General features: G+C 38.0%; 1 protein-coding gene across 40 annotated transcripts in view; it reads left to right on the forward strand.

Moving 5' to 3' along the window:
- Positions 1-23,645, forward strand: part of MADD (MAP kinase activating death domain) — a 67,410-nt gene that overhangs the window by 35,102 nt on the left and 8,663 nt on the right. For 19 of the 40 annotated variants that reach the window (XM_035328794.1, XM_035328800.1, XM_035328817.1 and 16 more), the window contains 15 exons: positions 39-189; positions 549-755; positions 5,860-5,913; positions 8,919-9,016; positions 9,377-9,460; positions 11,211-11,369; positions 12,811-12,919; positions 13,474-13,536; positions 13,911-14,031; positions 14,830-14,935; positions 16,107-16,217; positions 17,221-17,328; positions 17,413-17,577; positions 18,925-18,997; positions 19,386-19,492. In XM_035328794.1, the coding sequence (XP_035184685.1) occupies positions 39-189; positions 549-755; positions 5,860-5,913; positions 8,919-9,016; positions 9,377-9,460; positions 11,211-11,369; positions 12,811-12,919; positions 13,474-13,536; positions 13,911-14,031; positions 14,830-14,935; positions 16,107-16,217; positions 17,221-17,328; positions 17,413-17,577; positions 18,925-18,997; positions 19,386-19,492 (1,716 nt within the window). The remainder of the gene's footprint in view (positions 1-38; positions 190-548; positions 756-5,859; positions 5,914-8,918; positions 9,017-9,376; positions 9,461-11,210; positions 11,370-12,810; positions 12,920-13,473; positions 13,537-13,910; positions 14,032-14,829; positions 14,936-16,106; positions 16,218-17,220; positions 17,329-17,412; positions 17,578-18,924; positions 18,998-19,385; positions 19,493-23,645) is intronic. The other 21 variants (XM_035328802.1, XM_035328808.1, XM_035328826.1 and 18 more) reach the window with 3 other exon arrangements.

The following is a 23,645-nucleotide window of genomic DNA, read 5'->3' on the forward strand; positions in this document are numbered from 1 at the left end:
CTTCTGAAATATTAACACTAATGGGATTTTCATTGCAGGAGATCAGCCGCAAAGTTTATAAAGGCATGCTGGACTTGCTGAAGTGTACTGTGCTGAGCCTGGAGCAGTCATATGCAAATGCTGGCCTGGGAGGCATGGCCAGTGTTTTTGGCCTTCTAGAAATAGCACATACTCACTATTACAACAAAGGTAAGAAAAGCATTTACTGCTTTACGCAGTGACTCTTTTATCACCATATGCTCTTGAAGTCTGGATTTCATATAATTTGGATATGAAATTTTCACTATAAGCTCACTCAGCTGTCGGAATTGTTTGTGCAGAATTGCAGAAGGTTCTTTACTGGGAACCTAATTTTAATTTAAGTATTCTCTTCTGAAGGTTTAACTTTAATTCAAATCATGCAGTTTGATGCAGAAAAATAATCCAAACTGCCTTTGGGGACATATGATTAGACAGAGTCTCAGAGAATGATAGAAGAGGTCTGCTGCTTTCACTTCCTTTTTCCTTATTTTTTTTTTTCTTTTGGCAACACTTTGTTCTTTCTAAAGAACCAGAGAAGAGAAAACGAAGTCCAACAGATGGATCTGTCACTCCAGTTGGCAAGGATCCTGCATCATCTCCAAGAGTGGAGCTGAAACCTGCGATGCAGCTGCCAGTACCTCAGCTGATGTCAAAGGCACTGAGCCCTGCAGGCAAAGGGCCAAGGGAGTTTGACACAAGGAGTCTAAAGGAAGAAAATTTTATTGCTTCCATTGGTGTGTATTGAGGTGTATGTGAAGTGTGGGAGGGACTTCTGTTTTGGCATTGGGTTCTATTTGCATTGTCTCCATTTTAACATAATACATTTGCTGCTGTAACATGCCTCATTTACACCTTGGATCCCAAGGAACAATCATAAGTGTTTTCACTTGCTCTTGGTTAAACTGTCCAGGGCAGTTTTCTCTGAAAAGCTTTCTAATCTTAATTTTTTCTGAATATCATTACACTTCAGTCAACTTTCATTTTTGCTGTGATTGATGTTTTCAAGTAACAGGAAATGTCAAAAGAGAAACAGGGCCAGCAGGACTTTGGAAAGGGCAACCATGGAAGGGACTACATGAAACATTTTTTTAAATCATTGCTTACTACATCTGGATTATCTAGATTGCATCTTGATAGAAGTGGGACCCAGGATCTGCTAACTGTTAATAATAAGAACTGCCAGAAAAATAGTTGTGGTATTATAGTTTCAGTAAGCAATACTGATGGATCTTCCTTCTATGCAACAGCAAATAGAATTCAAGTCCTTCTTTACAGTATCTGCTAGGCTGGTCTCTAGAAATTTTCCCACTCTTATTTCATAGCTGGAATGGCTTTTGTCCGTGTCTGGGAAAAAAAGACAAACATTAGATTGTTTTACCTTAAAAGGGCATTATAGATTAAACAGAAAAAAGAAAAAAGATTTAGGTTAGATCCAAAGATCCAACCTGCTGTGGATTGTTAGCAAGACAGATGTACCATCAGCATATGAGGAACATATTTCATCAGCTCCAAAAATATGCCGTGTTAAATTTCAGCTATTGCTTCTTATAGCCTGTTTGAAAGAACTTTTTAATTAAATCATTGTATTAAATATTAATCTTCTGAAAGCAGTGCACTGCTGTGAGGCTGTACCTCCAGTATGTGGCATAAAGCAACAGGAATGTGTGTACTGGGTAGTTATGTGGCAGAAAGGATGCAGACAATCTTATATACTGACTGCAGGCTGCAGTCAGTAATAATAGCTGCAGCCTGAGTGGTGTTAAGTCCTTCTGAGCTGATAGCAATCACCTCTGATTTTCTTTGCTTTGTTGTTTCAAGAGGTAATCTGTGGAGGTAAATGCTCAGAAGCTGATCTTACATTCTATTTGGAAATCTCCCAAGGAGCTAAAAGATTCAATTTTCCAGCATTTCAGTTTAGCTTGCTTTGGGGTACTTGACTGTTTTTCTTTTCTGTAGAAGAGAAGAAAGGAGGTATACTGCTGACAGAAATAAGAATAAAACTAGCTCAGCATTCTTGTCAAGAATGAAGAGAGATTTTGTATTGGATAGTTCAGAGTGCTTCTTTCCCTCAGATGAAATTAAAACCCCATAGAAATGGATATTATAGGGACCAGACAGTCTGTTTGTAAAGCATTTGAAAATCATAATCATTTGCAAAAGAAATACTACTTAGTATCACAGAATATCCTGAGTAGGACGGGACCCACAAGGATCATTTAGTCCAACTCCTGGGTCTGCACAGGACCACCCCAAAATCAGACTGTATGTCCAAATGGTCCAAATGCTTCTTGAATTCCGTCAGGCTCAGTGCTGTGACCACTGCCCTGAGTAGGCTGTTCCTATGCCTGACCACTCTCAGTGAAGAACCTTTTCTTAATATCCAGTCCGAACCTCCCCTGTTACGGCTTCATGCTGTACTTAGTATGTTCTGCTGACTAATGTTGCTAGAATATTAGCCTTAAACGATTTAGTCTTCAGGAATAGGCAACAGGTTGATTCATTATGGTGGTCCTGATGCTCTGATGATTTCCACTTGTCTTCTATGGAACTAAGTTACAAGAAAGATATGGTTTCACCAAATCTGGTCAAACTTCAAAAGACTCTCCTATTTTTTTTCTGAAGCCTTCTTGTCTTACTGGTTTATTCTGTGACCAAGAACCATGAAATGGTATGCAAGTCGATCTTTGTTTTTATAACAATGCCTTAGTGTCCTTGTTCATCTGACTCTTGGGATCTGGAAGTAAAGGGAATTCTTCTTGTGTTGCAGGAAGATCATTTAAAGTTGCTTGGCTGTTACACTTCCTTTTAGTTCATTTTTGGAAGCTTTCGTATAAGGTAATGCTTTGGATATTCAGGAGCAGAGTTAGTCATGGCTAGACTGAATTTCTTCTGGAGTGAAATGCAGGCTTTCCTATGTCAGACTAACTTCTTTAGGGAAGAAGCATTTGGTAAACATTAACATGTTGCTGAAATAACAAAATATTTTTAAGGAACTTGATTAAAACTTGAGGAAGATTTTTATTTATTTATTTATTTATTTATTTATTTTTTAAGTGAAGATGAGATGGCATTGGAACGGGTTGCCAGAGAGGTTGTGGGTTCTCTATCTGCATAGATACTCAAAACCTGACTGGGATGTGGTCCTGAGCAGCCTGCTCATATGAAACCTGCTTGGAGTGGGGAGGTTCAACTAGATGATCTCCAGAGGTCCCTTCCAACCTAAGCAATTCATTGATTGAATGAAATTTGGAAGGTACTTACAGCCTCAGGTTGCAGATTTGTAAATAAAAATCTCAGTGAGCTTGTTGGTGTTCTATGGACAAAATACAAACCGGGCTGCTACCCTTTTGACCAAGTCTGAAAGAGGAAATAACAATGTAAGCCATCGACATGAGGGAGTAAAATCTTGTACAACGTTGTCTGCAATAGCCATGCATACAGTATGTATTAATGTGGCAATTAAACCGGATCTCTTGGATCTAGAGATTCATTCAGTAGCTGAATGTTTGTGGTTTTCTTGTACTAGAGGAACCATGGTCAGGAGCTTCACCACATTTTCAGAAGTTTAGGATAGATGTGTTCCTGTTTGAGCTAATTTCTTGTTCATCTTTCAGAAAGCTGTTGGCCACTTGTGTACATCTGGAGCATGTAAGATACTTCCTTATAACAGGGAAGGCTGTTCATATGCAATATTCTTATTTCTAAGGTGAACAATGACAGATTTTTTTTTTATTGCTTAGCTGGGAAATTTCTTGTGAAGACAATGCTTCTGATCCTTTCTTTCCAAAAAGCTCATCAGTTACTTGCTTGCTTCCAGGGTCCTTGTCTTCTAGGGTCCTTGGTTATTAATGTAGTGTTGACCTTTTTATTTGGATACTGGTGCCCTTAAAATTGGTAGCTAATAGTTTCCCACCTTATGTCAGTCGTTGGTTTGGTTTACTGCATAGGTGTAGTAAATCTTGATGAAAATTTCAGTATTTACTGAAGTCTCCATTACTACTTTTTTTAATAATTGTTTAATGCTTGTAGGGCACTCTATATTGACAGTTTTTTTTGAAACAAAAAAGATTGCGCTACCTACGTTATCTGCATTTACATCCAGATTGGTCTTTTCCTCTTTTACAGAGAAGATAAGAATAAAATCTAGGCTGTTTTTAATGTGCTAGGATATACTATAGACTCGAATATTCCTATGGCATAGATTAAACTTGAGTAACTGTAATGATCAATTAACAAGCACATCAACTAAACGTCATTTAATGACAGGTATTGTAATTTTCAGCCTGCCAGTTTTTAGTATAGAACCATATAGGCTGAGAATTCAAGAGCCTTTTTACAAATAGATTTGGTACGACTTCTGAATAGATTGTTATAGGTCAGTGTGTGGTCGGCTAGATAGGCCTACAGGATGCTCTTTGGATCCGTAAGCAGCTTAATCCTGTTCATCCATGTGCTTATGGAAGCTGAAGGAATATCCATCAATCATGAAGCAGATTTAGAAATCAGTTGGCCAATAGCCATCTTTCTAATTCTTCTCCCTTGCTAAACTTTTATTGCTCTTGATACATTTAATGATAATAGTTTGGAGCCTTTCTCCACAGCTGTAAAACGGTCCATTTTTTTATTATTTTTAGGAGATACTTTGCTTAACAGTTTTTTTTTTTTTTTTTTTTTTTTTTTTTTTTTTTTAGAGCTTGTCTTTAATTTCTGCAATCTGTAGGACGGGATGGGTTCCTGACACACCTTCAGTGGCCTTTTTTTTCCTCAGGAATTTTCCCTGACGAGCAATAGAAGCACATCATGCTGCTTTTTCCTTTCCCTTGCCTTAGCTACTGTTCTTGGCATATCTGCCTCTGTAGCATTCTCAGTTTTAACCATACAAGTGAGAAGGGACAGTGCCCTGCGTTGAGACTTAGTTCAGCATCTTGGCTTGTAATGTTTCCTTTCACCAGCGGGCCAGCACTTGGAATGACCGGCATTACTGAGCAGAAAAGCTAAGTGCATTTCTGAGGGCTGAGAAGTGAGAATGCTAGAAATGTGCAGGTGTCTCAATTCTTATCAGGGCTAAGCTTCCAATGAAGAAAGTGCATACAGACTCCAGATATTTTTTTTTTTCATTTTTCTCTGCATTTTATCTTCTTACAGAATCCCCTAGCTTGGAGTGTCGTGCCCTAAGCAGGCTTTTCTTCTCTGTTTTCCCTTCTTCATACCCTGATAGGAACAAAAGGATGAAAAGAAGTTCATTTTTTGCTGTGTAGGGACTAGTTGATAAGGCAGAGCCAAACATTTATCGAGAACACCGTTAGGTCAAAAGTAACGTGCTTGTAAACTTTGTGATAATTTTCAAAAGATGATTTTGGTTAAATATTGTGTTAACCTACAGCTGAGGTTATCTTATAATTGCTGCTGCTGTTTTTGTGCCTTTCCTTTCAATTATACAAACTAGAAACATGAAAACATTTATGTTAATCAGAGCTATTGTGATGCACATATTTTGGAGGATGAAATATCTGACAGTCTTAAAGGCCTTTCTCAGGAACGGTGATGAATTGCATTGTATGTGTTCGTAATAGCTGTTTTTTGCTTAGTTGGTTAACTGTATGAAGTCATCTCTAACGTGAATTCTGTAAATGAGAGATGATACAGTGCTCAAATCCTGACTTTGATTTCTTGTAAAGTGTGTTAACTAACTCTTCACTCAGTAGCTGTCATAAATTTCTATTTTTTTTTATATATGAAGGGGGTGGGTTTTTTGTTTCATTTTTTCCCCATTTTCACCTGTCTGACTAGCCGCTGACTCTTTCTCTTTCTCTCCTGCTTTCAATGCATCTTGGGTAGAATTGTGGAACAAGCACCAGGAAGTGAAAAAGCAAAAATCTTTGGAAAAAACGAGTAAGGAAATGCTAAAACATAGAAAACTGATTTTCCCAGCCTCCCCATAACTGCCAACTCCCCAGGTGCAGAGTGAGCTCGCATCTATGGCACATAAGTTTTTATGCCCATAAGAACAAAGGTTTATCAGGAAATCCAGTTTTATAGAGGAGTCCAAACAGATCAGTTTGCCCTGGGGAAATTGTGTTCAAATGTCTCTTGTCTTTTTTATTTCTTTCTTTTGTTTTTTCTTCCCCTGAATGTTACCTTCTACAAAGAAGGAGAAGCAGATATTCTGCATCGTCACCATATCAGATATAGATAAATAGAATTTTAAGGCGTTCCATCTCCTTTCTTACAAGTTAAAGACCACTTTTGCTTAACAAGTCTTTGACATGAATATATAGTTTGAACGTTACTGGAATGAAAAAGTCTCTGTTCTTGCAAGTCTTGGGATGGCAAATGTTGTTACCTGGCATTCAACCACGAACAGTTTCTGACCACAGTCAGTGTGCAACAAAAAGCCCTTCAGAGGGGGAGAGAGAAGGTGTATGTGAAAAATTGTATTTAGTGAAGGCTGTCAGAGCAGCCTCATAATAAGGAATCAACCAGATTTTGTTTTTTATATCCCATAGCAAGGGAGGAGTGAAATGATCTGAGCCTGTTTGCAGAGTCTAAATAGAAGTCTAAATTGACACAAATCTTAACGTCTGTTCAAATATGCATATGTATTATCTGCGGTTGTAGTACCAGGTTTTTCTGGTTTGGCTATCACTGTTATAAATAGGGATATATGACATAAGGACAGCAGGTTGTTTATAATAACCATGATGTAGTAGGTATTTCCTAACCATGAGTGTAATTTCTACTTTGCAGACCCAATGCCCCTTTTACAGACTGAAGTCTGGGGAGAACTAACAGCTCAGGTGAACGGGTGATAATTCCTGCCGTTCTGGCTAGGCCTGGATTTGGTACCTTACCTTCAGGCTCCCCAGTTAAATACCTCAGTGAAGTGCATGGAGCATCTGGAGCAAGTGGGGGTACCTCTGCAGTACAGCATACTGCATTTAAGATCTGAGTTGCTTTCTGCTGAGGTGGGAGTGTGTGTGACAGACACATAGCATGTGCACGCACCTACTCTCCCAAGCTGGGCCTTTCAGTTAGGTGCCTGCATTGGAGGAAATGTTTTTTAAATGTCTAACAGATGTACAGCTCTATAAACAAGGGGAGGGGAGGTTCCTAAGTGCCTGTAAAGTGACAGTTACAACAATACGATTGTGGTTATCGTACTTCTTAAACTCAATTACCATTATTGCTCACAATTGTCAAACACCTAAACTGCATCAGTCAGCATCACTTGCGTTAAAAATCAAACTGCTAGAAATACATCTGAATTGTGCTGGGACAGGGAACTCTTCAAATTGCTTAACGTGTGCAACTGAAGTTTAGTATTCTTGCTCTACTAATGAGATACAAAAGTTTTTGCTGTGGCATTATTCTGGACCAGAAAAAGTGGCTGTTAAAAGTGAGCAATATATATTTCAGTGGAAAATAAGATTACAAATTTTATAAAGGATATTTTTAGCTTTCATAACTTTGTTTATACTTTGACATTAGTCTGACAATTTGATTACAGTAACTAGGGCATATGGTTCTATAGGCAGACTACTCTAATAAATGAGGAATTTACTTTCTGTAAAACATTTCACGTGGAAAATTTGTGATTGAGTAGGAAGCTAGTATAGTCTGCACAGCCCGCCTATGGCTTTGCTATTCATGAGTTTACATACCATCTCAAGCTCACTCCAAATCTTTGTATATTATCCTTCTCTCTCTCTCTCTCCCTCTCTCGCCTCCCTTCCCTTTTTCTTTCCTTTTCGCTGTCTCGCCCTCTCTAATATTACATATAATACAAACATGTTCATGATTCCCAGGTTGTTGTGGTTAGTGGTTATAAGAGATTGTGACATTGTTTGCTTAGAGATACTGGATAGAGTCACGGGTATCTAACACAACTATTCCAGCTGCGGTCATATCTTCCTGTTACTGAATAGTTGGCAGATATGGATATGGCAGAAGTGTTGCATTCAGTCTCTTCCCCTTTCTGAGAGTAGTGATAATCTGTGTACAGTCTATAACGCATTCTTTTCCTGCCTCATTACTTACTTCATGCAGTGCTTATCCAAATTTCTTTTCAGGCTCTACCTGTCCATCATTCTCTTTTCCTTCTGCCATCCCATCAGAGGACAATAGATGATATGATTCTAGAACTGCATGGGAAGTTGAACATAAAGTTTTTTCTCTCTTTTTTTTTTTTTTTTCTTTTCTTTCCCTTTTAAATTGAGCAGGTTAACAAATGCATGACTTAAGGCTTGCTGTTTCCTTCTCTCACTACTGACCTGTGTGATTGCCAACTCTGGAGAGCCATTTGTTGTACAATTTGCAAACGATACGAAGTACAGCATCATACAAGCTTCTTCCTTGATATTCTTACTAGTATAACACTGATTGTCACTATGTTCTTGTAGAGTGTTGCCTGATTACTGCCGAGATAGTTGCTGTGGGCAACCTCAGTCCAACAAACGCACTCTAAGACATTGAGCAAATTAGCTGTTTTAAAAAGGATAATGACTCCAAGCAATTAGGTATCCCTTCTTTTTACCAGGAATAAAGGAAGTGGCTTCCTAGAGTTGAATGGCAACTGCTCTGCATGTGTTACTGTAACTGGAAGCTTACTTGACCTTTGTCTGTCCTCTTTTCTCTATTGAATGGCTAACAAAGGTACTGTTTAGTGATAGTCTCTGTTGGGCTATGCCTTTGGAATACTTGAAATTCAAACTAACGTTTGAAGAATGGCAGATGTGTCCTGCTGGCCTTGTTGTTTACAGTACCAAGGAATAAAAAAACAAGGAACAAGAAAGCAAGTTTGTTTTCTTGGTACTGTTCCTACGTTCAGTCTGTCATCTGCCTTCTGATGTACTGTTTTTTTCTTGATACAATAATGGCTTATTTTTCCCTTTGCTCAGGGCCAGAAGGTGTGAAACATTTTGATTTGGGAGAAACAGATGAGAAAAAATCCCAGATCAGTGCAGACAGTGGCCTCAGTTTGGCCTCAGGTTCTCAGGTTAGTTGCTCCTACGCTTGCTTTATTTATGTGGTAAGATGGAAGATTCTTCTATTGGCTGCTTAACTGTGGGAAAACTTCTAGATTTTGAGAATACTTGATAGGCTCATCTAGTAATCTCCTCCCTTTCCCCCTCCCCCCCCTTCCTTTAGGGTACTGGTCTTTGCTAGCTCCTCAATTGTAGGACCCCAATGCCTTTCTGACTTGGAGTCAGTAGTATCTATTTGGTTGGCGTCATGAACCAATGAAGTATAAGGCATGTGATTTAAGATCCCAAGGGAGTGGGAAGTGGGGTTTTCATTATGCTAAAAACTAAACTGATGTGACTTTGCTTCCTGTCCTCTGTATGTTTGATTGCAGAAGAGTGATTTCGACTCTCTTCCCAGTGGAGGACCAGCAGTTATGGTCCGAAGTACCAGCCAGGATTCTGAAGTTAGCACAGTGGTAGGATATGTCCAAAGTGAAACCTTGATGTAATTCATTTCCTGGTAAAGCGGGGTAGGGCATTTCATGCCTACATTTTGTGTACGGTATGACTGCATACTATCTCACATCCATAGCAGCGTGCCTATGATGTGTTCTCTCTCCAGAGCCTCTGACTGTGTGGCAAGCATGTGTGTCTGCCAGAATATACATACCATTTTATTAGCAGATTGTATTCATCATATATGATGCTTGTTGCTGGGACATATTCCTACGTATCGGTGAATTTGTGGAACTGGTGGTTTGCAATCCTTTTATAAATATGGCTTAGGTGTGTAAAAACCATCTATAAAGGAATGTAACCTGAGAGCAAAAAATGCAGATGGTTTGATTCATTAAAAGCAAGAAAAAACCTCTGATGTATTACCTTTAAGTGTTTGAACCATATGAAAATGTCTGCTTGCTTCCAGTATAGCTGTACTGATCAGCTGTACTATCTGCTTGCTGTACCATCTGGCAGGGGTAGAGCTAGGAAAGCCAAGACAGACCTGATGTTGAATCTGGAAAGGAAAGAGAATGGCCAAAATAAAGGATCCTCCAAGTACATAAACAGTAAAGAGGAAGACTAGGGAAAATGTCAGTCTGCTGTTGAATTGGGCGGGAGAACTGGTGACAAATGAAAAAGGTAGAGGTACTCGGTGCCTTCTTTACCTCAATCTTAACTGGTAAAACTGACCATCATGAATTCCAGGCTCATGGTGTCAGAGGAAAAGTCTGGAGCAAGGAGGACTAGGTTAAAGAGCACTTCAACAAACTGGATTGGCACAAGTCCATGTGGTCTAATGGGTTGCAACTATGAGTGTTGAAGGAGCTGGCTGATGCTGCTGCATGGCCACAGCTGACTGTCTCTGAGCAGTTATGGTGATTGAGAGAGTTTCCTGAAGACTGGGAGAGAGCAAAGAGAGAAGCTGATGGAGAAAATTCTCCTGTAAAGCATTTCCAATACATGAAAGACAAGAAAGTGATTGGAGTAGTCAACATGGATTTACGAAGAGGCAATCACGTTTAACCAAGCTGATAACTTTAGGCAATGAGATGACTAGCTTGATGTAGGAGAGGAGGGGAGTGGGTGTGTTTACTAGACCTTTAGTAAAGCCCTTGACACCATTTTCCATATCACAGGCAAGCTGAGAGAAATGGGACTCTTCAGCCTGGAGAAGAGAAGGCTCAGGGGGAATCTTATTGATGTGTACAAATACCATATAGGAGGGAATAAAGATAAGGGAGCCAGACTCTTCTCAGTAGTAGTACCTGCTGTCAGGACAAGAGGCAATCAACACAAAAGTCAAAGCACAGAAATTCCATCTGAACACAAGAAGACACTTACTCATTTTCAGGGCAGTCAAACGCTGGAACAGCATGTCGAAAGAGGATATAGAACTGCTGTGTGTGGAAATTTTCACAACTTATTTGGACATGGCTCTCAACAACAAACACTAGATGACCCTGCTTGAGCAGGGGGGCTGGACTATAGAGAATCCTAACAGGTTGCTTCCAAACTAAACAATGTTGTGATTTTTCTGTAGGATGTATTGAGTGTATCTTCATTTTTTACTGGGATTTTGTGCAAGAATAGTATCACTGAAAGAGAAAAGGCAAATGTGGCCTTCGGTTGTACAGCTGATCTTATGCTTTAAGAGGAAACCTTTTACCAATCTTCTCTCCACAGTGTCTTGTCTACTGAAGATAACAGCTTTATTTTTCTCCACAGGTTAGTAACAGCTCTGGAGAGACATTAGGAGCCGACAGTGACTTGAGCAGCAATGCTGGTGATGGCCCAAGTGTGGAAAATGGTGGCAATCTGGCAGGATCCAGGGGCACTGTGTCAGACAGTGAAATTGAGACAAATTCTGCTACTAGCTCTATTTTTGTAAGGATGCTGCCTACCTTCCTTTTTATTTTAATTTTTATATAGTAATAATGTTGATGTTAGTGAATGCGTGAAAGAGGTTCTTTGATTCTGTTCTAAGGGTTGATCAACAATGATTTACAATAACAAGATATTAAAGAATTAATTACGTTTTGTATGGATCCATGTACCTTTCTTCATACTCTGTGCAACATGTGGTTCTTTGAGAATAGTCAGTTCACATCTCACACCATGAGCTCATTTTGGTTTTAAAGTCCTTGACTATTGGTATAACCTCTAATATAGATCTTCCCAGGAAAACAGTTATATACTTGGTTTGGTTGTCAAGCTGTCAGCCAAAAAAGCAAACAACTTACAGTGACTAAAGATTGGTCTGGCTGTGTTTGTTATTTTATAATCCTGGTTGAATTACAAAAACCTTTACAGGGCATCTAATTCAAATTCTGAAACACATGCAAAATCATGGTGCTTCATTGCAGCTTTCTTCTAAGAGAAAGAAGAAATTGCTCTTAGATGGACATGTAAGATGTAACCATGTTACATTTGTTTAGTTAGGTGTCTTTGTCAGTTAATAAAGATTTAGACTTTGAAAAAAAATCATTTAAAAAACACTTCTAGTTTTCTGCATTTTTCTACTTGGTTAATGAAACTAAATGAATTTAAGACACTTCTGGAACAGTTTTAGAACAAAAACCCGATGTGTATGTGACGTGTGGTGAATGTTGGGTATCACAACATAATTTACTTGGTGGTAGAGAAATTGATGAGCAACTTTATTATTGCCATTCCTGCTGGCTGATAGTCCCAGCATACAGTTCTTCTGACCAGCTGGTTCGTAATCATTTGCTAAGCATCAGTAAGTTGACCAGTCCTTTACGAATGGCAAATGAAAGATAAATGTGTGAAGTCTGAATTGGAGATAGAACTCAGGTAACCTTATTCTGCTTGTGAATATTCATTTTCTGTGTTTATGCAAGAAGGTTGCATATTTTTTCCTGCATTTCTCATCATCTGTGTAATGATAGTGGTATTCCACTATTTCCTGACCAGTGGGAAATATTTACTGTTAGAGTTTGGGCAAACTTGGTGCATAAGTGTGGAATGTGGAAGATAACAGAAGAGGTTTAACAGTTCTTTCCTTTGGTCTGGGATTTGTATTTTTTGTTTTTTTTGCCTCAGTTTTTCATCAGGGAAGATGTTTTGCTTTCTCTGTCTAGATTTCCCTGGTTTTTTTTTTTTGTTTGTTTGTTTGTTTGTTTTTTTTGTTTTTTTTTTTTGTTGTTTTAACAGAGTAATTTATTTGTTTTATCAACATTTGTGGGAGAAGTGTTTATGAAATATAACTTGCAAACTCTATCTGTTAAATACAGCAGTGGACTGCAAGAAACACCCCTGCAGGTTGCAGAGTTAAATTGTCTGACACCTTTTGTATCATTTTCAGGCAAAGTCTCATAACCTGAAGCAGAGCGTGAAGGATAACAAAGGCAGTGCTCCAGGGAGAGTTCCAGAGGATGGGAACCAGCGTGTCTATCTTTATGAAGGACTTTTGGGTAAACTATTTTGGGGGAGGGAGGGCGAGGGGACCATTTAGACTGAAGTTCAGGGGGAGTCATGTCTGGGTCAGACTGGAATTTATGCATTACCAGAGACCATTTTAACCACCTCCTGTTTGTCCATGCTGATAAAATAGGAGGGTGCATCAGGGCATTCAGAGTAAAGCAAAGGATTTGCTGGGGAAATGGAATAAGAGATGGGTGACTGGAGTAGTTTGCATATAATGTAGCTTATTCCAGGCTCTTGTTCTTCTTGAATAAGAATTAGTTCTTTAAACTGTTGGAAGGAGGCGAGAAGGATCTTAGCAATGCACATAAGGCTGAAATGTATTGCTGGGCTTTTACAAAAGACCATTCAGTTTAAGTCTTCAAACAGAGGGCTACTAAACTCATGGCTTTTGAGCATGTCCTTAAATTAGCAGTATATTGAGTATATTGGCTTTTTTTTTTTTTTTAAATGTATATCTGGACTTGCTGTTAATCAAGAGCTCTCTCTTCCTCTGTTTTCCATCCTTTCCATTTATTGTTCCTACCTGCATGGAACGGTGCAGGCAGGGATAAAGGATCTGTCTGGGACCAGTTAGAGGATGCTGCAATGGAAACCTTCTCTATGAGTAATAATCTCATCTTTCCACTTCTCTGTGTGTTTGCTGTGATCTGTGTTTGTGTGAGATATTCCTGTTGCTTTCAGGCAGTGTTAGCAATATATGGAAGAAAGCATTCTCCTTAAAGAACAGGGATAAGAGGTTCTTTTCTTTAAGGTTTTCAAAAAATTATGCTGTGAATTAGAATGAGAGATGTCTTTCCTTCTACTTTACACTTGTCTTCAGTTGTGATATTGCTTGTGATTTAAAATCTACTTTTTTATTTTAATAATGGATTTTTTTGTGTGTTGGCTTAGGGTATTTTCAAGGTGTGGGAAGGAAAGAGAATTTATCTTAAAGTATTTGACTGGAATAAATGCCCAATTTTTGTATGCATTGCATAGGTAAAGAGCGCTCAACTTTGTGGGACCAGATGCAGTTCTGGGAAGATGCTTTTTTGGATGCTGTGATGTTAGAGAGAGAAGGAATGGGGATGGACCAGGGACCCCAGGAGATGATTGACAGGTAAAGCTCTTGGTAGACCTTTTTTCCTCCTCATTATTTCACCTGGGGCCTAAGCAGTAAAAATAATATAATTTCTGTTGCAAATGCTATTGCCACTTTGTAAATCTTGTTACTGTAACTGACAATTCCAAAGTGAGGCTTTTGTCTCCGTGCTGGTCAGCATCTCCTGCTACTGAAATACTGTCTTCAGGCTTGACGTGTTTCTCTTAATGCTCGTGGAGAGGTGACATTTCCAGGGAAATAGGTCATGTAATCATGATCACACTATGAATAGATGCAATAGGCTAGATCACTAATAAAGCAAAGGATTTATTTGGACAGATGATTGTATTCTGGAATAAAGATACCATTTTGCAGGGTGCTAGTTTTTGGAAAAATAAACAGTTTGAAATCTATCTTACTAGAAAAAGAGAGTGCCTGCATACTTCCTTCATGAGTTAAATGCAACTGCAAGGCAGAACTAAAGCTCTAAAGGGGGTAGCTCTTGTTTGAGTTGTATGTTCTTCTAGCAGTTGTCATGAAGCTGCAACTGTGGAAAAGAGAATATGGGTAAGTCCAGTAGACCACTGAGAACTTTACCACTGAGCATATATTAGTTACTTGAACTAGATAATAATTTAATGGCAATGTTTAAAGTGATCACAGCAATTTAGTGGAAAATGCCCATTTGGCGTAGTGTTTTTGGAGGTTTTATTTGCCATGCACTTTTTACAAATAGTGTTCTGTCCTCTGCCAGTGCTGTAGTGAGCTGGATGAAGAATGCCTGTGAGTCTACTTCATATCTAGCTCTTCTTGCAGGTATCTTTCCTTGGGAGAACATGATCGAAAGCGTTTGGAGGATGATGAGGACCGCTTGTTGGCTACGCTGCTACATAATATGATTGCTTATATGCTTATGATAAAGGTAACTTTTTTTTTAATAGATCACTCCTCATATCTAAGCAGTATGTTTTGTTGGTGTTGTTTTGAAACCATACATCTCTTTTCAGAGATCAGAACAGTATAGTAAAAAATACTATTATAAAACATCTGATCTTAATGAGGAAATTATTTCAGAATGTGGAGATCCTTTGAGTTTCATTGTCCGAGTTTAAGTAGTCCTATGCAATGAGTATGCATATACACTGCTATTTAAGATAGAAACTTTTTAGCCCTACCAGTACCTTTAAGAGGACTTTCTTACACTCAAGAGCATGAGTTATCGGTAGAGAGCGTCATCTAATCAGATTCTCTTACAACTGCAAATTCCAGATCTTCTTAGGGAAGTCAGAGGTGAAAGGAAGATATGGGCAGGTTGCAAATATGCACATCAATATGCAACTCAACATATAATTTGCAATGACTTTTAAGCAACCTTTTTTTCTCATTCAGTGGACCTTAGTACTGTAGGTGGCGGCTACTAATAATATCTTTCTTTTAGTTTGTGATACTTCTTAGATAATGCAAATTCTCTATCAAAAGTCATTGGGAAATCAATCTTCTAAAATTTTTATCATGTTTGGAACCACCTGTAGTGAGTGCATCATGTTACCAGGACAGTCCTGTAACAGTTTTGATGCACTATGCTGTGCAACAGCCTGACAGTTACACTAGGTGATAGTTTGAAAACGTCTTGTGGTGTAAATGAGGTGAGACATCATTCTGTAGTAATGAAAAGATAAGAACGTCTAATATCCAACCAGTGGAAGAAGTTATTTTTATCTAAATTTTTGGGTGGGGAAAGAGAAGCAAGGTATTGATTTTTTCCTGATATAAGTGGAAGGTGAAGGTACGTTTTAAGATGGCATTTGAGTGTATTTGGAATATCAGTAGTTGGAAGTGGGGGGTACTGGAATTGCTGCTTTGTTGTGCAAGAGTAGGCAGGAAATCTGTTTAGCACAGTACCACTTACACCAGTTTTCCCAGTTGCTGGGCATGTGCAACTTCTGCTGGTACTGCTGGGCTAAAGAGGACCTAGCATGGTTGAGCTGCAATGAGTAGTCGTAGCAATGGAAACAAAAATACGTTGAATTTGGGAGCCATAAGTTGTTGTCTGTGATTACAGAAAAGTAACTGTCTTCATATGTGCTTTCCAGGTGAATAAGAATGATATTAGGAAAAAGGTGCGTCGTCTAATGGGAAAATCACATATTGGATTGGTGCACAGCCAGCAAATAAATGATATTCTAGACAAGCTCGCCAATCTGGTAGGTAATACAGTGATGAGTGATGTATCTGGGGGAGCTCCAGTAGAAGGGGAGAAAATACCTCAAAGATTTTCTATAAATACTCTGTGATACTAAGATGAAAGTATTAAAACCAAACTGGATTATTAAAAACTGCCTTTACAAGTACAGCATAAAGACTATGATTATATGATCCTGTTTATAATCTTACATGCAGTAATCAAGCAGAACTGTGATACAAATACGTATAAACACGAGATTTCAGTACTAGAGATCTGTCCAACCCTAATGTTTTCTTAATATCACTTCTACTGGGGGGAACCTTTGTTCTTACTAAAACTGTAGGAAGTGTTTAGTTTTCCATGGGTCACCAGGTCGTAGGGTTTGTCTGGATCAGTTTCTATTCGAAGCTATTTACATTGTCAGCTACAATGCAGAGTAAACCTTACCTTCTGTGTTACTCATTAAGAATGTAGGCTAACAGTTAAGTTAATAAATCTAGAGAGCTTTGAACACAGTTTTCACCAGGGTAGATGTGAGATAAACCTTCTGAAAGCTATTTTTCCAGAGTACTTCTACAATTGGAACTTTTTTTTTTTTTTTTTTGCACAGGAAGGATATGAAATTCTCTTATAGGTAATTGGAGGAAGAAGCAGACTTTTACTATTATTAGTAAATATTAATTTACTAATAATATTAATATTAACTATATTAATATTAACATTTGTTATATTAACAATATTAACAGTAATTGGCACCCAAACAACTCACTAGCACATACTGAGTCTTGTACCTGGTTGAAGGTTGTTCTATGCTGTGATAACTCTCATAGTCACTCTTTTGGAAATTGAATTCAGTGCAGTATCTTGCCTAAGGCTTTGTCCAAAATTGCCTCTGATCAGCTGTGTTAAAAATTATTTTTTTTCTTTTTGTTTGTTGAAAATGCTTCTAGTGTCATGTACTGGACATTTTTCAAGAAAATTGGTTTCAAAGTTCATTCATGATGGCATATTTTCTTATCTAGAATGGACGGGAACTCCCTGTGAGACCCAGCGGCAGCCGCCACATCAAGAAGCAGACTTTTGTAGTCCATGCTGGGACAGATACAACAGGAGACATATTTTTCATGGAGGTAGAGACAAGAACAAATATTAATGCAACGAGTAGCATTCAGTAAATAGTATTAGAAATCTCATCTAACATCTTGTGTTCCCAGGTGTGTGATGATTGCATTGTGCTGAGAAGCAACATTGGCACTGTGTATGAACGTTGGTGGTATGAGAAACTCATAAACATGACTTACTGTCCCAAAACAAAAGTTCTCTGCCTCTGGCGGAGGAATGGTCAGGAGACGCAACTGAACAAGTTCTACACAAAGAAGGTACACATTTTATTTAATAATGAGATAAGTCAGTGCAGAACAAATATGTCATATTGGTATGTCATATTCCATGTTTTAATCAAAAAATTGTATTCCCTCTTCAGTACTGATTATTAAACTGCAATGGCTGTTTAACAGCACTGATACCTGAAGCTGGCATTATGCTTCGTCATTTACCTGGAGGCAATAGTATAGCAGGATGTAATTTAAAAAAAAAAAAAAAAGAGGGTAGCTTTTGCTTGATTTTTTTTTTTTTTTTTTGGTTTGAAGAATGCGGAGATAGTCTAGTGTCTGATTGAATTCTGATCCATGAGGGAAAACACTTCAATTACCAAATATTGAGTGAGCATGGAGGCTTACAAATATACTCAAAATATTGTGATAGATTTTGGGGTAAAGCTAAGTAATACTTTACCTTAGTAATGGATTTAATTGTGTTGATTTTAATGGAAAATCCAAACTGACAAAATAGATGAATTTTTTTATCCTTGGTCCATGTATGATTTTTCTGATTTCATGCATGTCTGCTTTCTCCACTAATTTGAAGGCCATTTTCTTCTCCTTACAATTATTTGCAAACATAAAGAAATAGCTTTAAACCTATTACAAAAAATCCAGCGACTCTTAAACTCCAGTAATGCCTGAACAATGACCAGCAAGCAAGAGATAAAGATTTGCAGCTGCAAGTGATATATTGAAAAGCTATTATTTCTGAGGCAAAGGAATTAGATTTCTGCTTCAAAAATTAATTTTACATTGACCAGGTAATCATAATGAAGACGTAAATACAAAGAGAATGACAAAATCAATATGCTACAGAAGTTACTCAGAAAGCTAACTGTATGTATTTTGGGCCTTGGATAGAAATTTCTCTTAAATTTTATTCTGAGGTTATGGTTTAACTATTATTTGATATTAGAGAGGGGATTTGGAAGTAGATAAATAGAAAAATATGGCGTAAGGCAATAAAAATGAATAAAGAATAGATAATTTATCTGAGCATGACCAGTAACATTTCTTTCTGAATGTGAAGAGAAAGGGAGGGATTGTGATATTGTTTTTAAGCTTTTTCTGCAGTAGGAAAATGAGTCAACTTGGTTATATTTTTAATGAGCATGTGCCATGGCATGAACTATTCACTATAGCTTGGGCAATTTAGCTATGAATAGTTTCCCTGTCAACTTAAAAAAAATATATAAATACAATATAGTAATTAGCTGTGGTTGAATTTTTTACAGGGTTTTGCTGTTGTGCACCACATGAGGCTTGTTCTTTTTGTAGAATCTTGCTATTCAGTTCCCTTGTAATGTGGGAAAATAACATTGTTTTACTCTTTTTATATGTTAGTGTCGGGAATTATACTACTGTGTAAAAGACAGCATGGAGCGAGCAGCAGCAAGACAGCAAAGCATTAAACCAGGTACAAGATTTTACTTGTTGGGAGTATTTGTTGTTTAATCTGCAATCATCCAGGCTTTGTTATTAATTTCTTTAAATATAAGGGCCTTTAGTTGGAAATTTGAGAATAGCTTTGTACATCCAACTGTGTGTACACAGCACATAATGTTACCGTTAGCTTGCCCCCATATATCTCACTCTAGATCCAAGCAAAAGCAAAACACCTGTATAGTGTTGTATTTGAAGAGGAGTAACTGCCGGTAAAATCAGAACTTGAAAATACTTGAACATATCACGACTTGGCTGACTGCTTTCTGTTTCTTCTTTTCTTCCCCTTTTCCCATCCCACCCTCTCTCTGTTGTGTGTGTGTGTTCGTTTGTGTTTCTTTTTCTTTCTTAACATATCACAGGCCCTGAGTTGGGTGGTGAGTTTCCTGTGCAGGATATGAAAACTGGTGAAGGAGGTCTTCTGCAGGTCACACTGGAAGGAATTAACCTGAAATTTATGCACAGTCAGGTATGAGGGCAATACATAAGATGACTATGTGAGCATGAAGCTTTTTGCAGCACACCTGCATCTGTGTTTCCTCTTGGCCAGGGTATCAGCAAGAACAAGGGATAGTGTGGTGGGAGTTGATAGGAGTAAAGTGCGTGTGTATGTTTACACAAAAGTACATGTGCACATTTTTACATGTATGTAAAAAACACTAAAATGAGAGAACTGTAATGAACTGGAAAAAAAAAGTTGATACAGGTTTCAACTTCTTGTTTCTGGTGGTCAGAATTGTGTAAGGACAAAGCAAACGGTAGTGGGATATCAAGCGACAGAAAAATTGATCACTGGTAATCTAAACTGCCATAATGCATCACATTGTGAACATATCCTGGTGGCATAAACTGTCAGCCTTAGAGATAGTGTTTAAATATTGCAGATGGAAAAGGTGGCCTACGTTATATGTAGTCTGTCTTGTTTTAAAAAATGAAGAATCTGTAGAATTTAGTATGAAAATAGAATGAGAAAGTGGCTCTTGCTGTAATTCACAAAAATAAGAATGAATTATTGATTCTTTTTTCCCTCCAAAGAGCAGATTTTGTAGGCATAGAGGAAACACGACTAGAATTGCCATTTCTTCATTTTTGTGGATGTTGTTTCTGTTGCTTCCTTTGATCCTTGTTTTTTATTTTGCTTTGTGTCTTTTTGTTTTGCATATGATATTAAATGCATGCTGTGCTAGACAGTAGAATCCTCTTTTAGGAGAAAAAGAGTGCGTGTGTGTGTGTGTAAGTAACAAAAGCTTCTGTCAGTCCTCTGTGGAGTGTTTTTTCCTTTCCTTTCCTTTCCTTTCCTCTTGACTAGACTTTTCTCTCCACACAAGCTTTGTTCTTCTTTGAGTAAACATCAGTGTAGATCCCACTGGAAGTGCACGTGCATCTCAGAATCTTTATTTAATACTTCTCTCAAGATCACGGCATCGTCATGTTCATATATGCCAGTATAAGGGCTGGAGTGTTGTGAACCTCCTTAAATTTTCTTCCTATTACCAGGGTAGAACTTGGACTGCAGCTGACCTACTGTTGTAGTATTTCAAACCTGCTCTGTGACGAAACAGTCTACCTCTATGACTTTTTTTTTTTTTTTTTTTTTTAACTGAAAGACTGGAATGAAACCCTAGGGAAACCTAGTGCTGATCCTTACTGTGGGACTGAAGGGACCATTAATGGTTGAATTTAGCATTACAGTCACTAAGTCCTGTGTTACCAGCAGCGCTCCTAGAGTATTAGCTTTATCGTGTCCTTTTTGCAAGTGAATGGTGTTCTAATTTGGTGTCAGTGATGAAAATTAGTACATCTTTTCTGAAGAATGGTCTGTGCAAATTGACAGATGAGACCCAGGAAATACGCCAGCTGTCTTCCCCACCTGTAAAATTATTCCTTCTCTTCCTCCACTTTCCAATGAGGCTGCAGCCAGATGAGTTCCCATTATTTAGGATGGATATTGAATATGTTGAACTCCTGAGTCTGTTAGATTTACATTGTCAACTGGCAAGGGAACTGAGTATGTAAGTGGACCTAAGGTGTGTCCTGGTTTTCCTCGATATCAAAATAGAGTGTCTAGGCAGACATCAAAAGTCTGCCAGTTGAGGGTCTGTAAAAAATACACAACTGTGGCATTTATGTAAAGTATCTTACTAGTTGCACCATACAAAAATATCCCTTTCAATTCCATCATCTTTGGAGCTAAGGGATGCTTGCATTCTTATTCTATTACTCATCAATCAGATTGATTTAATAAAAACTCTGCTGTTTTAGATAAACCGTCCTTTTTCATTTTTCATATAAATGAAATGGATTGCTCCCTAAGGCAGTTAATTTCAGAGTATGGACATGTATGATTAAAACCAGGAACCTATAGCCATTTCTCTTTGTTGAAAACTGTTGAAACTGACCAACCAATGGCTACAGGACCTCATCAGACACAACTTCGTCTTCCTTTCTTTACTCCATATCCAGGCCCTGTTTTTAGCCTTCTTTCCAAGTACTCTTTTTTGGCAATACAGCTTGGAAAAAGAAGAGTTTTCTGTTGCTTCACTTGGTTGGAAGTCATAGAAATAATACCGTTAGTTTCAGTGTTAGAATGGTGCTGGATTTCATGAACCTATTTTTTAAGGCTCTTGATCTGTAGCTTGTGTACATTAGCACTGCCTCATATGAATTCCTCTGGAAATGTATTAGATGCATGGTGGGCCAATCTGTTCCTGACGCGTGATAGCTGTCTTTAGCATTCACAAATTGTCTCACCACGCTGGCAGTGCACAGAAGTTTAAGAAGAAAAAAAACTGTTGAAGTCTATCTGTGCCTAGCAGGTCAGAGGAAGTCCTTCTGTAATAAGGAGGAATCAGGTGTACCTGTGACATTGGCAGGCTATTCACAAAATTCCAAGTTTAAATCTACAAATTATAATATTGGGTAACTGTCCCAGTTAAGAATTCATCTGTGTCACAAATAAATGGAAGTTTAATATGTAGCAGGCATATGCCCACTTACAGTAGGATCCACACTGAATGCTCTGTCTTGAAGAACCATTTTCCCCAGGGTGAGTAACTCTTATTTCATTTACACGCTTTTTTGTTTTCTGACTGAGAGAAGAGCATCTCTGTCCCTTAAAGTAGTGACAAATTGCCTGTCAACTGATATGTCTTCTGAAAATTGGTAACTTAATATAATTTTGACAAATAAAATAAATTCTCATATGGCCCATAACTCCTTATGCCCCACTCCTTAGTGTTATGCTCACATTATGACAATCTGGGGCAGTCAAGTCTTTCATCCAACTTTACTGTTAGCAGACAAAATAGCCAGCGTTTCACCTGAGCCTTTCTGCTTCATTTTTGAATTTTGATTATTAGCAAAAACTTTTCCACAGAAAATATTACAGAAAGAGAAAACTAAGTACAGTAAAGAAAGCTCTGTTATTGGCTGTTTTTCTTTATTGCCATCCCTCAAAAAATGTTTTTGACCAACTGAACTGATAAACCATGGGTGAAAACTGACAAAGGGGAAAAAAAAAAAAAAAAGTAGGATTAGTTCTCCTTTCCTTGAATGCGTCAATATAAATAGAAGGCAAGCTTCACATTTTCTGTTTAGGTACCTCGGAAGTTTAGTTTTTGATACTGATCAGAAAACATCCTTGGACTATTTGTTAGTTCTCTGGTAGTAAAAATAACTTGAAAATCAACCAGACTTGTCTCAAATATATGGTTTACTGATTGATACAAATAAGCCTCTTCCTTAAAGAAAAAAAAGGTTTCTGGTGAGGTTTCTGGTGCTGACTTCCTTTGCTTTTCCTGGGCAGCATATCATCTAGGGCTACATGCGTTTTGTTACTATTGGATTCAGAAGTGTTGCAGCGATTTCCTTTCCTTTTTTTCCCAAGACAACGTAGTGTATCTAGTAATGTTTTTAATGAGGTCCTGAGGTTATGGCTCCATAAGCATGTAGGAACTGAAAGTGTCAGTGCAGGCTATTGTAATACAGTCCTGTAAGTGCATCTTTAAGGTACTGGAAATAGACTCTGACTGCTAGGGCAACGTTAGTCCTGGTGTTTCTCTTGCTTTGAAAAAGCAAATGTATTAGAATCTGATGCGTGGATTTGATTCTTTATGGCACTTTCTACAGCTTCTTATGTCTGTGCATTTGCTGATCCTTTTGGAGCTGTGCATACGAGAAGGGACTGTTTTATATTGTGAAACGTACTGGATATTGAACAAACATAATATGCTCAGAACTTGTTTATTCATGCAATCTTGTCATTTAGGTTCTAGGCTGGAAAACTTAGTTGTGTAGTTTTTATTTATTTATTTTTTATTTTTTTTTGTCTTTTGGGGTTCATGTTTATAAAAAAATGAGTTAAAAGCAGGTTTGTTTTCTAAGTGACTGCCCAGCTGATAGTGGCCATTTGTGAAGTGAGCATATGGTAGAGAAGTGCCCAAATGCTCCCATGCTGCCTAAAGCAGAACACTGATGCTGACTTTTAAAGGAGACAGTTTCAAAAGCAAGTAAGCAGCTTAAGTATCATAAACAGCAGTAAAATCTTAAATGGTGCAAGGCTGTCAGGGAGGAGGGAGATCAGTAATTTCTCACTGGATTAGATTTGATTACTGGATAGGTTA

Source organism: Oxyura jamaicensis, chromosome 5 (genome assembly GCF_011077185.1).
Source record: "Oxyura jamaicensis isolate SHBP4307 breed ruddy duck chromosome 5, BPBGC_Ojam_1.0, whole genome shotgun sequence".
NCBI lineage: Eukaryota > Metazoa > Chordata > Aves > Anseriformes > Anatidae > Oxyura > Oxyura jamaicensis.